The sequence below is a fragment of the Taudactylus pleione genome, unplaced genomic scaffold (genome assembly GCF_031769625.1).
Source record: "Taudactylus pleione unplaced genomic scaffold, aTauple2 ptg000162l, whole genome shotgun sequence".
Taxonomy (NCBI): Eukaryota; Metazoa; Chordata; class Amphibia; order Anura; family Myobatrachidae; genus Taudactylus; species Taudactylus pleione.
This window is the reverse complement of record NW_028284564.1, coordinates 14,135,298-14,151,562: the sequence shown is the minus strand read 5'-3', so window position 1 is coordinate 14,151,562 and position 16,265 is coordinate 14,135,298. Positions and strand designations below refer to the sequence as shown.

Genomic DNA, 16,265 nt, shown 5'->3' with positions numbered 1-16,265 from the left:
TAGGGGCTTGACAGAATGTTTATGTATATAGTTTCGTTATTAGGGGGACTTAAAGCATGGAGGCAACAGCCCAGGGCTAGAGGGCGTCAGATTTTCTTCTTGCGCTAGGTGCTAATATTTGCAGTTACAGATCTGGCCAATGCACCTAACAAATGCTGTTGGCCTTTCATGTTTTGGAGGCATTTCATGTGTTGGATGCACATCTTCCTTGGCTCCTTTACAGATCAAAACAGTTTCTAGATTTTAGTGACTGGCTCCTGAATTCTACATTGTACTGTTCACTACTGTCTAAATGATCTGTATTTCAAGCACTGTTAGTAAGAGAAGCACACCAAGGTGAAAGGAGACTGCAAAAAACATCATTATGAAGGAAAATAGGACAATGAAAGGACAACATAATGTACAGAAAACTACATAAGTTTTCCAAAAGGCGTTGAGATCCAAAAGGTACAAAAAGACAAGAATCAAACGGTAAAGTTTTTGTCCAGATGTCTGTGGTTGTTAGCATATTGTAGTTATGTAGGACCTAGTCATTTACTAGAGCCTGTTTATGGTCAGCAATACATCCAATAGCCTAAAGCTGGCCACACACTAGACCAACTTACATCCAACCATCCAACTAGTTGATTGGTTGGAATGAAAATCTGGTAAGGTATGAAACAAATGACAATCAGCAATTTGCTCCCAAACGCTGGAAAATGGACAAAAAAACTGTTTGAACAAATTGTTTAGATCAAACATTTAACAAACTTGTCTGAACGACAATTTTCATCTGTTTTCTGGCATTTAGGAGCAAATTGCTGATCATCATTTACTCCCATATGTTACCACATTTTCATTCCAACCAATCAACTAGTTGGCTGGCTGGATGAAAGTTGGTCTAGTGTGTGGGCAGCTTAACTCAGTGGTTCCCAAACTTTTTTGAATCACGGCGCCCTAGAGTATCAGCATTGTTTTCACGGCACCCCTAAGTTTGTTTGTTATTTAGAAAATCAGAAGAAAACGAAGTAAAGTAGTAAAGTGAAATAGTAAAGTGATGTAAATTGTGCTTACCTGTCATCCTTAGGTTCAGTTATGTGGTGGTGGATAGGTTTGTGTTTCTGTTTGTCCACATATTTACATTACACCAGACCAGTGGTTCCCAAACTTTTGAATCGCGGCGCCCTAGAGTATCAACATTGTTTTCACGACACCCCAAAGCCAAAATTTTGTTTTATTGAGAAAAAAATTATTAAGCAAATTGTGCTTACCTGTCATCCTCAGGTTCAGTTATGTGGTGGTGGGCTGGTTTGCGCTTCTGTTTGGCCACATATTTACATTACATTGACCATAAATAATTTGATTTGGTGCTGGATCACAAACCTGAGGCATCCCAGGGTGCCACGGCACACAGTTTGGGACCCACTGGTCTAACTGCTAAAAATGTACCGTCATGAAAGGAGGGCACTCGAGACGTAAAAAAAAAGAAAAAAAAACTGAACCAAGATAGCGTGTCACTTAGAGATATATGACATTTTCATACAAAATTATACTTCATGTTATATTACATTAACTGGCTACCAAATCTGTCCATACAAAACATATTTGTAAATAACCTTACAGCTCAAAGGTTTTATTTTGCCGTCCTATTCATCATCATCAGAATTTATAAAATTTTAATTTGGTGGATCTGTATAATTTTTCGGTATTGCTTATTATGTAATTATATAAACTTATTATGTAACAAAAAAATAATGTAATTAACCACTTAATGTAATGGTGTAACTATGTAATGATGTATTTTATTATCTTTTATTTATATGGTGCCACAAGTACATAGGGAATAGCATATAACATAAATATGTAAGTATTGTACAGTGGACAGATACAGACTAGTTTACAAATGTAGATAAATATATTTAATCATAATCCACAGATTACATAACTACATAGAAGGAACAGTATGGGTGATGTCCCTGCTTGCGAGACCTTAAATTCTACAGGGAATATGGGCAGACCCAAACAGGGTAGGGGACAGAGCTGTAGAATAGGCTGTAGTGCTTGGAGGAGGGCCCATTAGCATGAATGAAAAGATTAGTTTTAAGCGTAGATGAGAGTCTGATTCAGCATGGGAGGGTATTCCAGAGGTTGGGAGAAGCACGTGAGAAAATCTGAAGTTAGGAATGGCAAGTTGGGAGCATAGAGGAGGAGAAGAGGGAGTATTTGGAAGAGCAGATTGAGCAGTAGAACAGGTAACTATATTTTATAACTATTTAACAATGTAAGTAACACTGTAACCATGCAATTATGTAACAATGTACATAAGGAACTAATTAACTGCATAACTACTATCAAGCAATAAGCAGTGGATCCTTAGATGATCTACCCAAGTTTGGCACTACTTCCCCCGAGGCATGGAGTCTAAAAGAGACACTGGTCTTCACCAGGGACCCCGCAAGGGAGTTTGGGCTCCACTGCAGTACCCTACAGGTTGGGGCCCTCTGAATTAGCTCCTGATAGATATGATTTAATAAAATTGAAGCCCCCCATTCTTATTTTTTAACAAGAGCGAACCCAGCACCAGCTAAGAGGTGGATGGACGTCTGAAGCCCCTCTACAAGTCCTCTTTAATGTAGTACAACACTGCTGCACCTCAGGGAGAGAGATTGGATACACCTGCTCTCGGGGAGGAATATTCCCTGGCAATCCCAGATTCAATGTAGTGATTAACCTTGGCTTGCTGCTTTCAGAAAACTCTTGATAGGGATGAGGGATAGAAGCTATATTGAGGGTGGCAGATAGTGCAGCCTGAAGGGGGATCACTTCCTTAAGACAACGACCAAAGCACAAATAACTCTAGTGGGTATATTTACTAAAGTGTGTGTTTTTAGAAGTGGAGATGTTGCCCATAGCAACCAGATTCTACTTAACAGTTATATAGCACCTTCTAGAAGATAATAGCTCAAATCTAATTGGTTGCTATGGGATGAATACTAGCAAGCAGAGGATGAGCTGGCTAGAGGCTTTAGGAATAACAAGAATTAAAATTTTCTTAGAATATAACACCCCAACCTTCAGCTGCACAGGGACAGTTTGTTGCTGGATGGTAACTTTAGGAATACAGGAATACAACTTCGATCAATGACCATCAGAAAGATGGGCTTCACGATGGATTTTATAGGGTTAGCCAATTGGCATACCAATAAAGCTGACCTAAAAGTTGCTGGCAGCACCGGAATCAATCAAGGCCTGGAGATGGAGCCAGCAGGATTCTCTAAAATAGAAATGGAGCAGTCTTCTGATTTAGGACTGGCAGAAGAGTGATCAGTAGTTCCATATTTGGCCTCTCCAGTACCAATTAGGGCCTGGCATTTCCTGAACATTTAGGGCAAATGGCAAGTAGATGATTTCAACTAGCGCAATAAAGGCAGAGCTTCTATAGCCCTAGCAGAGTGTTAGATGCTGAGGAGAACACTGTCGGTTTCAACAAAAACCACGTGAAGTGTGTCCATATAGTCAAAATAACTCCCTAAGATAGACTTGGACCTCTCCTGAAAAAGCAAAGCTAATCAGTTGCCCAGAGAGAATTGACTTTAAGTACATCACCTTGGTCCTGCCGATAGTAAAATTAGTAGTTTGTAACTCAAACTGTATGGCGCACTGGTTCAAGAAACCTCAACAGGATTTGTGATCTCCATCATATTTTGCTGGAGGAGGTATGCACAAATGTGAAGACCCTAATGGAGGTGTAGTCAGGTCAGTGTCAGCCACATAATGGGGTGAAGCTTGATTAGTCCAGGACATTTGAAGGTAATCCATGTGAGTTAACTCATTTCAGCCTGGATAGCCTCTTGATTTTGCATTCTTCCCACCAGGGATTGCACTGGGTTCCCCTGCAGGATCCATGTGGTCCAGAACCTGTTATCACGCAGCACTAGGGGTAGTGAACCTTGAGATGGTCTACCCAGGTTTGGCACTGTTCCCCCAGTGGTGCAGACCCTAAATGAGGCAGATCTTCACCAAAGACCAATGCAAGAGAGTCTGAACTGCTGCAGTACCGAACAGGTCGCAGCCCTCTGGGTTAGCATTAGGTGAGACCATCAGGGAGAGAACAGGGTTGCAGGTATTGGCTGGGTAAAATATAGAGGAGACACTGCTGGGCAACACAGAAATAGCTGAGAACAAATGAACGTTGAAGGCACCAGAAGGGATTGGAACTGGAGATACAAATGCAGGAGGCAGCTGGAATAATATCCACAAAGGTGATGGTCTAGAACAGGGGTGGGCAATAAGCGGCCCTCCAGCGGTTGTTGAACTACACATCCCAGCATGCATTGCAACATTTTGAGCATGGCCAAATAGCAAAACTGTGGCAGGGCATGCTGAGATGTGTAGTGTTACAACATCTGGGGGGCCACTTATTGCCCACCACAAGACACTAAAGACTCCTATTATACCATAGGCTGAGATGACACAAACAGAGGAGGAAGTTGATTGAACAGTAGTTACTCAGGGAGACTGAAGACATGACAAGACCAGGAAGCCAGGGGTTCAGCTTCAGCCAGCAAAATTGTGAAGTTCTGGCAAGGCATTACATAAGTATCAAAGTTTAAATAGCCCACTGTGGCCGGAGGCTGGCCACACGTGGATAATGGCAGCCACGGCACTGAAGGGGTTAACCCCCGTGCTGCGGCGCCATTTTTAAAATGAACAATGGGCGCTAGGCACCATATTTAAATGAATTACCGGCGCTAGGTGTACTGCATTGCATCAGGAGAGAGCCCCAGCAGACCTACACTGCCGAGCTAAATGTTGAACGCTGGGGACAGGGAGCCTAGCTCCCAGCACTGGAATAGTTAGAGCCCAGCGCTGAGCATGGTGTGTAAAACGAAATAAAGTGTATTATAAAAGGTGTGTGCAGCACTGAGCCAAGAGAGCAGTCCTGAGCTGCAGTGCTGCTGTGTATAAGCATATAAGTATTTAAAATGGCATTGTACATATTTTAAGTGTTTCATTTAAAAAGAACATTGTACTCACCTTTGTTTCCCCTGGAAGTCCCAGGGGATCCAGGGCTCCGTGTGGGTTGCTGGATCCCCCAGTCACTTCCAGGGGAATAAAATGTCCTCCTATGCAGCCTCATGAGAGTGGTATGAGGAGGTGCATAAGAAGCTAATTGTTTTCAGGAAGCCCCAAAAGGGCTTCCCCTCGGTGGCCAGGAAACACTGCCCGGGGACCCTGCTTGCCCACCTCTGGAGCTCAGATTCAGGCAGAGGTGGCAGGCTTGATCCCTTAACAGATTCCTGGAAGTCCGTTTTGGAGGGAAAACTTTGTCCCTTGCAGACAGGATGGAGCAGAGGGTGTGCCGAGCTCTGCAGGTGGCCACTCCGGGACAATGTTAAACGTGCATGTGGCCAGCACATGCACTTAAGTTGATTGGTTGGAAATCACAGGGTGGTTATGTGAATTGGAGTGGCATAAAAGAAGGCTGCGTGCCTGGTAAAAATGTACATCTTTGTGTATCTTTTGAATATCAAGACTGCTGAACATCTCTGTATGCTGTACCCCCTTGAAGCTAAGGGGAAGGGTCTTTTTAAAGACCATTGAGCAATAAACATCTTTGCCTTATGACTGCATCTAAATCCTGCAACCAACAGAATTGCGCAAAACGCTATTCCGTTCTCCGGCTGTTCTGGATTGAGCCAATAGTCTCCAAAGCTCAAGCCCTCTGCCAGCTACAGTGCAGAGCCTAGTCCACTGCAAGGGATCAGTGAATATCAGCCGACACCAATCAGGTGGTGTGGCCACAGCTAGTCGATGCATACAAAGCAGTAAGCGTTTCCAAATGCTGAGGTAGGAGTTTGGTGGTGGCAGCTACATACCCGCCCACTGCGCATTGGGTGGAATCAGAGACAGGCGGTCACTGACAGTAAGAGGGAATCCCTGATACCCCAAGACCCAGCGGGGATTGAAACCCAACCAGTTATCGGGAGTGGAGGCTGAGGCCGTACGGTCACGCCCACCTAACAAGAGAAGCACAGGCACTGGTTCACAAGACCAGAGTTTAGCAACAGCTCTGCCAGTGTGGCTGTGAAGCACCGGATACCACGACCTCATTACCAGGTCCGGTGGTGTCTTATGCTACCTCTCAGGTCCTCTCAGAATCTCTGGCAGTTCCCGTGCTTCTGTCCCATGGGCGCCGCCATGTTGGAATGACATCATACAGATGTCTGATCAATCAGCTTCAGGCAGATCCCGGTCAAAAGGACAGGCCCTCCAGTCATCTGAACAGTCTTCCTATATAAACTGGATAGTGCTTATAGCCAGCACAACTTTTCCCTTGTGGATGAACTACTTGGCTTCAGTCTGCTGTTGTGATTTCCAGCAGTGCCAATCTGTTGATTTCTCTCTGCAAGTTCCAGTATGCTGATAACTCTTTGCAGGTGCCAGCCTGCTGGCTAAATCCTACAGTTCCAGTCTGCTTATTACCACTTAATCAGTACTCATGCCACTGGCTGGGCAAATGACTCTCAGAGATTCTGGAGTGATTGGAGCCACACCCTCTAACATTTATAGTGAGATCAATGCTAGGTGATTGTTCTGTGTATCTGATCCTGCTTTGCAATTCGCTTGTTTGCTTGCTAACAACCACTGGGGGTGAATCAACTGTTTTTTACAATGTGATAATTAATGAGTGCCCAGTGGTGCAATTCCATTGTTCTGGGCGCTCATTATCGCCCTCTTCGTCACCGTATGAGACCGGGTTTAACCGTGTAAAACGGCTAAACCCTTCTAAAGTTCTGGTTAGGGCACGCTAACTGCAGTTAGCGTGCCCCAATCAGGGGGTTTCTCACACATTTCTACTCGCACCGGCGGCTATCACGCCCTGACAGAGCAACAATTGAATTGCTCTGTCGGGTGTCTTAAAATAAAAAGCCGCTGGCAAAAGAATTAAATCGTCCCCACTGAGTACAGAGTATGTACTGGATATTAGAACGGTCTTTGGATCACATTTCTGCCTCAACCCTATTTCCATGCATGTAACCTAGTGCCTGTTATTTGGACTCTGGGCCTTATTCACTACGGATCATTATTGCAGCTGCGATTACGTACGCTAATATATGCTAATGACTGCAATTGCAAAGCCATTACAAAGACGCCCAAAGCCAGCATAGAGACGTCCAAAGCCGCTTTCGCACAACCGTAACACCTTGCAGTCCTGCGTATACATTGGGAACATCGAGTAACACCAGCCCCTCACGCAGAATTACAACAGGTGTGACCTTACTCAGAATTTGCTAACCTCGTCTCACGCAGTGAGCACTGAAGCTGCGCATGCCGTAGCAGTGGCTAATTTATGCACACCCATGCAACGGCATACAAAACGGAAATGCATGCCTGCTTTTCCCCGACCACTCCCCCAAACGCTGACGTCCCAGCCCTCCATCTGCGATGGCTTTGTATCTGCGTGAGTGATCGCAGTGCGATCGCAATGCTAACTCGCGCACTGCAGTGCATACGCAGTGCGCAACAATTGGCCATCTGTGTACGTTATCGCAATAGCGATCCATGCTGAATCAGGCCCTCTGACTTCTGAACATCCCTGTACTGTATCATTTCTGGACATTCTGATTACAAGTTACAGGTGGCCTGTTACAACAACACAGATGACCAACACTTTATAACCTACATCATTGTGGTTGCTCACTGTTCATTGCCTGTGTTCTAGCCACTGGGGCATTTGTACTATGACAGATCTAGAACGTAGACATTTCCCATCTGGACGATGGCGGATCAAGAATAAACAAATATTTGATTTTATAATTAAGAAAATTAGATAATGTCAATTTTAGGATGTTTTATTCAATTAAAGTTTAATTAAAAAAATTGTGTTTAGTTTTTACATTTTTTGGTATAATGGGCAGGAGGTTTAGTGACCACTGCAATTTATACATGTGTCTATATTTTGATGAAGTTTACATATACTACTCCTTGTGACATGAAAAGTAGAATGGAGGAAGGAAGAGATGGGGGAAGCATCGGCTGAGCAGTAAGGGGATGTTGATGTAATTGTGGCTGAGGTAGATGGATTTACCCGTCAGGGGGCCTACCTCCTAGCATGTGCTGCAGGTTTAGACACAATGGGGCGATTCAAATGTTTTTTTGGTCAGGCTAATTAAGGAGCGCCCAGTTTAATATTCAATTCTTCTGGGCGCTCATTAATTATCGCCCTCTTCGCCGCATAAAAGACGAGGTTTAGCCATCTAAAACGGCTAAACCAGTCTTAATTTCTGGTTAGGGTGCGCTATTTGCGGTTAGCGTGCCCTAACCAGGGTGTTTCAGACACATTTCTGCTCGCACACTCCTGAGTGCATGCAGAAATGCCGGCACCTATCGCGCCCTGACAGCGCAACAATTGAATTGCTCTGTCGGGCGTTCTTAAGAAAAAAAAGGCCGCCGGCAGAACATTTGAATCGCCCCCAATGATGGTAACGATTAGCAGCACTAGATAGTAGGGATGTGCAGGCTCGGATAGGTTCGATTTTGTACGTTGAGTTCGGATTTTTCCCTCCAAAAAAACGGAACTCAGAAAGAGGCAAAACGTCATCTTGCATGGACGAACATCATCATTCCTGGACTTTTTGTCCAGGAATGATGATGTTCGTCCATGCAAGATGACGTTTTGCCTCTTTCTGAGTTCCGTTTTTTTGGAGGGAAAAATCCGAACTCAACGTGCAAACTCGAACCTATCCGAGCCTGCACATCCCTACTAGATAGTGACTGCTGAATGTGGATTGACCCCTGTAGCTGACTTGTTCATTAGTCTGGTTCCTATATTTTATTGAGATTTCCATTTGGAGTCTCTCGGGAAATAAGTTTCCCATTTTATTGCTAAAGGGGAAAACACCATGGGTTATTATTTAAATAAATTTTATATAGGAACTGTGACATTTGCATAATTAGTAACAATGTCAAGCCACTACTTTCTGCTATGTTTATGACACTATTTTTATTACATTGTGTACAAATAGGGTAACACGTACAACTATACCTGAGCACCTCACTGTCCATTTATAGTTTGAGGCAATATGCATCATTATGACACATCCCCATCCAGTGCTGCCAACAAATATTGGGGGGCGCAGTACACATGAAACAGGCAGGGGCTCAATACCTTTTTGTTACACCTCTTTCCCCACCCAATGCCCTTTTGTCCCACACCTTGCTCCCCCACTTTTGCCCTGGCCCTTTTCCCACATTTGCAGCAGCGGGTCATTCAACATCAATGAGTGTTGTGGATGTGGATATGCATGTGGATGCAGAGGTACTAATCAGGGTGTATGTCCAAACCTACGGTCGAGCAAGGTTGGCTAACACGTCCACGACGCTCCCATGAGACAGAAGAGTTCCGGGTGATCGCATTACACCCCCTAGTTACTGCCCAGAAACACTCATTTTTTAAAAGTTGTGATGCGTCAATCAATATGTTCGCAGTTGCGTTCTCTGTCAGTAAGCATATGGCTGATCCTGAACATGCGCAGTTGCCAATTTCTTTCTGAATGCGCTGTATGCTGGAAACCGCAAAATGCCTCCTTATCTGCGGATGTCTGACTCAGAATCAGGCCCACTTGCTGGGAATATTATCAATTCAATAGGAACAAACTGAATGAGACAGCTACACAATCACTTACCTTCCCAACGCTGTCACTTCCCGCTCTGTAGTATCGGTCACACTCCGCTGTTGCCGTGCCTCTGAACTTCAGTTGAGACCGAACTGCCTCCTTCTCATGCTGTCCATAGAGGGATCTGATCACATGGATCAACTGATGCAATGCAACCCCTACCCCACGTAAATCAACAGCTGCAGGTTGTTCATAATAAAAAAAAATAAGGTCACCTGGGCCCCTTACAGGTGTACTGACTGTATTCCCACCCGATGGCAACACTGTCCCTGACAACGTTTGGGAACCTCTGGTGTAGTGTGTACCCAGCTTAATGTTGGGTACACACTAGACCAGGGGTTCTCAAACTCGGTCCTCAGTACCCCACACAGTTCACATTTTCCAGGTCTCCTGGCAGGTGCACAGATGTATTCATTACACACTGCCACATTTTAAAAGATCCACAGGTGAAGCTATTTCACTTGTGATTCTGTGAGACCCGTAAAACATGCACTGTTTTGGGTCCTGAGGACAGAGTTTGAGAACCTGTGCACTAGACGATGTGTGTACACGGCCGCCGCAAGATGTTATGAATGACATATTGTGCAGTCATTTACCATCACACAATCTGTTAACAACCGCCTGATATGTCGTTCACCAGCTGCCGCCACAAGCATGGGGTCGTTCATCAAATTGACAGATTGAGCCTACATGTTGCATCTGTCAATGCAATGAACGACCCTGTGGGAGTGTGCATGGTCAGGCCCGATCCACGGGATCAGGAGACATATAGTCTAGTGCAGATTCTCAAACTCTGTTCTCAGGACCCCAAACAGTGCATGTTTTCCAGGTTTCCCCACAGAATCACAAGTGAAATAATTAGCTCCACCTGTAGATCTATTAAAATGTGTCAGCGAGTAAGTAATACACCTGTGCACCTGCTGCGTGAGCTGGAAAATGTGACCTGTATGGGGTCACGAGGACAGAGTTTGAGAACCACCTCTTCACTCAGTCCTCAGGACCCCAAACAGTACATACTTTTCAAGTCTCCTCACAGAATCACAAGTGAAATAATTAGCTCCACCTGTAGATCTATTAAAATGTGTCAGTAAGTAATGGCTGCACCTGTGCATCTGCTAAGTGACCTGGAAAACATGAACTGTGTGGGGTCCGGAGGACAGAGTTTGAGAACCACTGGTCTAGTGTGTACTCAGCTTAAGGTCCCTAACATACAAGTGCACATACACTCGTGTGTTCATTTGGTCAGAATCTAATTACCATACCAGCACTATGCTTCTGGATATACAGAAATTAACGGGCACTATAGAAGCACAGTGTAAAGGTGCGTACACACAGTACGATATCTATGACCGATATGCAGTGAACGACCAACGCTGCGAGTTCCTGCATGAACGATAACGATATCTATGATTGCTCGTACATGCACGATATGGTCAACTTTGCTTGTTCAGAGATGTGGCAGGATGACTTCACTGAAAGATACCTTTCAAATATCTCTTTCGAGTCGTTGGTGGTACAGATCGTACCGTGTGTATGCAGCTTATCCGCCATCTACGGTAGTGCTGACATTGCGAGTTAACAACTTTACTGAATTCCCCCCATTGAGCAAAGGCTGGCGGGCAGTTTCCAACTGCTATGGAGTTACAAATCCCAGCTCGCATTGACAACAACTATGCACGTCCCTGTTGCTGGGGTACCGTATGCTGGGACTTGTAGTTTCACGACAACTGGAAATCCGAAAAGCGGGACACTTGGGGAGAGATACTGAGCTCCCGCCGCAGCTGCGACCTACCCAGTCACGTGACTAGCCGCCGCCGCCTCCTCTCCCACCGCCGAGATGCTGCGACCGCTAAGAACGTCACGTGATCTGTTTGTTGTGATGCCTCCCTGAGTCACGTGGTGGAGGGGAGTGTCTTGTGCATCTGTCCCCGCCCATCTCGGAGCTGGTGTATGGGGAGAGTAGCTGTCCCGGGCTCCGGTGGGTTGGTGCTGTCCCTGTTCTCCGTGGTGCCGTGTCTGTCCTGTCCGCAGACCAGCTCGGAGGACCCCGGGCTCAGAGACATGAGCAATTCAGGATCCGCCCTCCAGGGCACTCCAGCCACCCCCGGCCCCGATACGCACAAGGGCTGGCTGTTTAAATGGACAAACTACCTGAAAGGATATCAGAGGCGCTGGTTTGTGTTGAGCAACGGACTGTTGTCTTACTATAGGTAAGTGTGATGGACCCGATGGTGGGAGTGACAGGCTGCTGAGTGAAGGATACGTCTTATACACCTGCTGACAGGTGGAGTGGAAGGGATGCAGGGAGCCCGACAGATGGTGGGGGTGCAGGGAGCCTGACAGGTGAAGGGAGTGGGTGCAGGGAGCCCGACAGGTGTTGTGGTGCAGGAAGCCCCCCAGGTGGCGGTGCATGGAGCCCGACAGGTGGAGTGGGTGCAGAGAGCCCGAAAGGTGGAGGTCGGTGGGGGTTGTGGTGGAGGTTGTGGGGGTACAGGGGGGTTGGCAGGGCAGGTAGAGGAATTAGGGGCAACACATGGACAGACTGCATAGGTGAAGGCCAAATGAGAGGCTGATTATACTTGAATCTAATAGATTCTACTCTCATATGGGTGTTTTAAATTTATATGGACATATTTTTGTTCTGTGCCTTTGTTACAGAACATTACACTATACTTACTTGTTACAAAAATAAACAAAAAAGTGTGCTTTGGAAAGAAAAAAAAAAGTATCTTTAAGTTTTTCATCTTGAAAGTGACTAAAGCCCAGGAAAATGTTATTTCTGGAGATGTTTGATAAAACTTACAATGTAGCAAAGTAAGTCAGAACTGCCTAAAATATTCAGAATTTTCTAACAGGCTAAATTTACATGAGACTCCATTCAACAACTATTGAAGGTTTTATTTTATTTTTACTTCTCTTCCCTTCTTACCTAATCATCTTGAAATAAATAATCAACATATGTTTAGTCAGTATTTGTAAAATGTTATATTAAATATAAAGCAAAACCACATACTTTCGGAGAGATCTGTATGCAGAGGTTGTAAATGTAATGTAGGCCAGTATATACGAGTTGTTGCAACTATTTTTGACATTTTTTTTTAGCGTTTTCACTGTAACAGCCGATCATCGTTTGCATCTATACCCTGTTTAGTTGGCTAGTTCGAATGATAAATATAGTGCAGTGGTTCCCAAACTATATGCCGCGGCACCCTGGGGTGCCTTGGAACACTTGCAGGGGTGCCTCAGGTTGGTGGTCCAGCACCAAATCAAATTCTTTATGGTCAATGTAATTTAAATATGTGCACAAAAAGAAGCACAAATCTGTCCACCACTATATAACCAAACCTAAGGAGGACAGGTAAGCACAATTTACTTCACTAAATTTTTTGCTGAGTTTATCAACAACAAACTTTTGGCTTAGGGGTGTCTTGAAAACAGTGCTGATGTACTAGGGCGCAGTGATTCAAAAAAGTTTGGGAACCACTGTCATAGTGTATAGCCAACTTTACTACTTCATTCTTAATGTGTCACTTTTTGTGTTCTGCAAATAATTGGTGGCCTCAGTCTGGTTAATTGAACACAATAAAAGATACTGTGTATTGATAACAAACTGTGTAAACGTGCCTATCCATTAGGCGACCTGAAAGTCTGAGCGTCTAGCGTTCAGACCTTCAGGTCGCCGAGGTGCGGCCACCGCCCTGAACGGCGTTCACTGAACGGCATTCAGTGAAGGAGCCCGACCTTCTATCCCTGAACATGCCGAACTTGACGAGCATCATCCGGTTGACGGACATGTTCAGTAGACAGTCGGGAACAGCAAGGACCCAGCGTGCACGCGCATCGCTGGTCCTTGCCGGCTATCCAATACCCGACTTTGTGAACAAGTCGGATTGTTCACAAAGTCGGGTAATGGATAGGCCCCTTAAGGCTTTATGCTGGACTGCTCTGAAACTTTGCTTGGAAACTTTTATGACTGGAAAAAAAAATTCTGATTAAATTTAAATTTGTTATATCAACACCTGTTATGGATTAGTCTAACATTTGATTTGCCATTTTAGTTGATGCTGGCCTTGAAATAGACGTGCAACGCTTGAAAAGAACAGTGGTTCCAAGACCTTGTGAGCCCTGGTGCAGGTTGGGGGGTGTAACTACCTGGGCTTGTAGTTTAATCCCTTCCTTTCTTGGTATTCTTGGAAATTAAAAGTTGTGTAAAGTTCTGTTTAATGGTGGGCTGGGTGTTTAGTTCCTCAACCTTTTAAAAGGTCTCGGACAATTTCATTTGTAATAAGGAGTTGGATTGGAACATATATAAGATTGATGGCAGAAAACTGGGAACTATGTTGCTGGCAGTGTGTGTGAGGAGTGAATGTGCTGAAAACTATTCATTAGTTCATGACCTATGTATGGATGTCTGAACAAGATAAACCTAATAACTGTGGCTCCCCTTCTGTCTACCCAGCCAGCCCTCCCTGCATCCCACACACACTTACCTTGTCTTCTGGGCGGCCGGCTCTTTTGTCAGCGGTGCGTGTGATGTCATGATGTCACATGCGCAGTGTAACAATAAGGAAAATAAAAAACTTTATTGTACCAGGCAGCCAACGTCAAGCAACAGTAGCTGACTGGACCCCCAGAGAGCCAGCTATACCCACTGCCTGCACCACTGCAGTGATCAGCAGGACACAGGCAGAGGTTATAGAAGGATTTATCTGAGCCCCTCTGACAGCTGGCGCTCAAAAGCAAATGCTTCCATTGCCTCAGAGAGTTCAACTGTCTTGTGGTGCAGTTTGGCATTATTGCTTCTAGTGCTTGACAACCCGGCTCTGACTTTTAGGAAGCCATAAACAGAACAATCCCAAATTCCTGGGTGGAGTGGAAACGTGACTGGAACATTTTGTCCAGTAATAACAATATACTTTTAATATACTGTATTCAGCACAAATTAGAATGTGTTCATCTGAAAAATATAAATGTTTGTGTTGTAAATTGGAAGAGTGTGTGTTTTGTAGCGTAGAGCTACTTGTTCTGTAAGTGCATGTTGATTGTTTTCAGTTTCCATCAGTTTATTTGGCAGAGCGGTGTGTCACATGTAGGGTTGTTGCTGAAATGCCTTATTCCAGCAAATCCTCTGCATCTGGAACAAATATCTAAAGTTGCTCAAAATTAACTGCTTCAGGCATTTTAGTTCAGTTGAATAGTAAAACGAATTCAATACAGTTTCCACGTATCTGCAATTTATTTTGTGCTAGCTGGGTACCCCTGGGTTGAAGACTGGACCCTGAAGTACACCTGCAGCCTTCATTTTCTTTTACATTGTTCTCACCTATCACCTGGATAGCTATGCAAACTAGTAGTAAACGACATTGCAGGCAGGCGTATTCTCATACTGTTTGGAATAGGCAGGGCTGCCATCAGAATTTGTGGGGCCCAGGACTGACAAAATAAGCAGACCCACCCCCCAAAGTATGGAAACTTAATACCACCCCCCAGGTGATCCCGCCCTGTGTGGCCTCACCGGCCGAATACCCCTGCTTGCGGGCCTTTATATCTGTATACAACTGCATCTGCACATGCAGCATATGTGCCTAGTACGCACACACACACACACACATATCATCATAAATATATATATTCTCTTCCTATTGGCGGCACTCAGGAAATAATCAGACACACATCAGGTTGTGTAACCAACATGCAATGCTCTAGACAAGCATTTGCGTCAGGGTGCTCCCTGACAAAAATACAAGTCTTTTGTTTACAGCCATATAGACGACGTGTTAGGCGCGGAGGGCACCGTAGCGTAATTATTTTGTTATTGTATATTTATTCTTGAGGAGTGCCGTTTTCAAAATATATATATATATATATATATATATATATATATATGTGTGTGTGTGTGTGTATATGTGAATGAAGGTGGCACTCAGCAGTCTTGCAAAGTAAGTATAAAATTCCTTTATTCCGACGTTTCGGGATTAGACCCCGTCTTCAGGGATATACATATGGCATCACTGCCACTAAACACATCTATAAATACACCAACAATAAACATGCATCACACTCGCCTGTCTGTCCCCGCCGGACGCCACACCATGCTGCCCGCCGTGTTCCCACTTCGTTGGCGCGATGACGTCATCCAACAGGGACATGCAGTCTGAGCTGTCAGAGATCACATTGCGCGGTTACCTAGTAACCACCGCATCTGTATACACATAAATACAAACAAGAAAATATGAAAATAATGTTCATTAAAAGTCATTGTAACAAGATTATGGATAGAGATAGAATACTAATGCTACTGATGCTATGTTCCAGATATGGATATTATATAAACTCCAATGAAACCAAGTGACGTGCCACATAAGTAGATTGACTTCACTGAAGAGAATTTACAATCTACAGCAAAGGCATGTATGTATAAGCATAATGCTAAAAACAGGAATAATAATAATAGTGAAACTGGCAAATATATGAAATGGAACAAATAAATACAAATCACAAAAAATCACAGAAAACACTGCAGTCCTAATGTCTCATTCAATCCACGCAGATTCAAGGTATCGAGAGTGTAAATCCATCTACTCTCTTTTTGTAGTAAAGCCCCTG

At 44.4% G+C, this 16,265-nt stretch overlaps 2 protein-coding genes across 8 annotated transcripts in view; one reads left to right on the top strand and one right to left on the bottom strand.

The window, feature by feature from the left end:
• DUSP18 (dual specificity phosphatase 18) overlaps window positions 1–11,559 on the bottom strand; it is a 30,473-nt gene extending 18,914 nt beyond the window's left edge. For 5 of the 7 annotated variants that reach the window (XM_088475136.1, XM_088475130.1, XM_088475131.1 and 2 more), the window contains exon 1: window positions 11,452–11,559. The gene's annotated coding sequence lies outside the window, so the exon portion shown is untranslated. The other 2 variants (XM_088475132.1, XM_088475134.1) reach the window with 2 other exon arrangements.
• Window positions 11,560–11,593: 34 nt separating this feature from the next.
• Window positions 11,594–16,265, top strand: part of OSBP2 (oxysterol binding protein 2) — a 363,838-nt gene continuing 359,166 nt past the window's right edge. Inside the window, exon 1 of the mRNA XM_088475122.1 lies at window positions 11,594–11,869. Within this exon, the coding sequence (XP_088331248.1) occupies window positions 11,610–11,869 (260 nt within the window). The 5' untranslated portion in view covers window positions 11,594–11,609. The remainder of the gene's footprint in view (window positions 11,870–16,265) is intronic.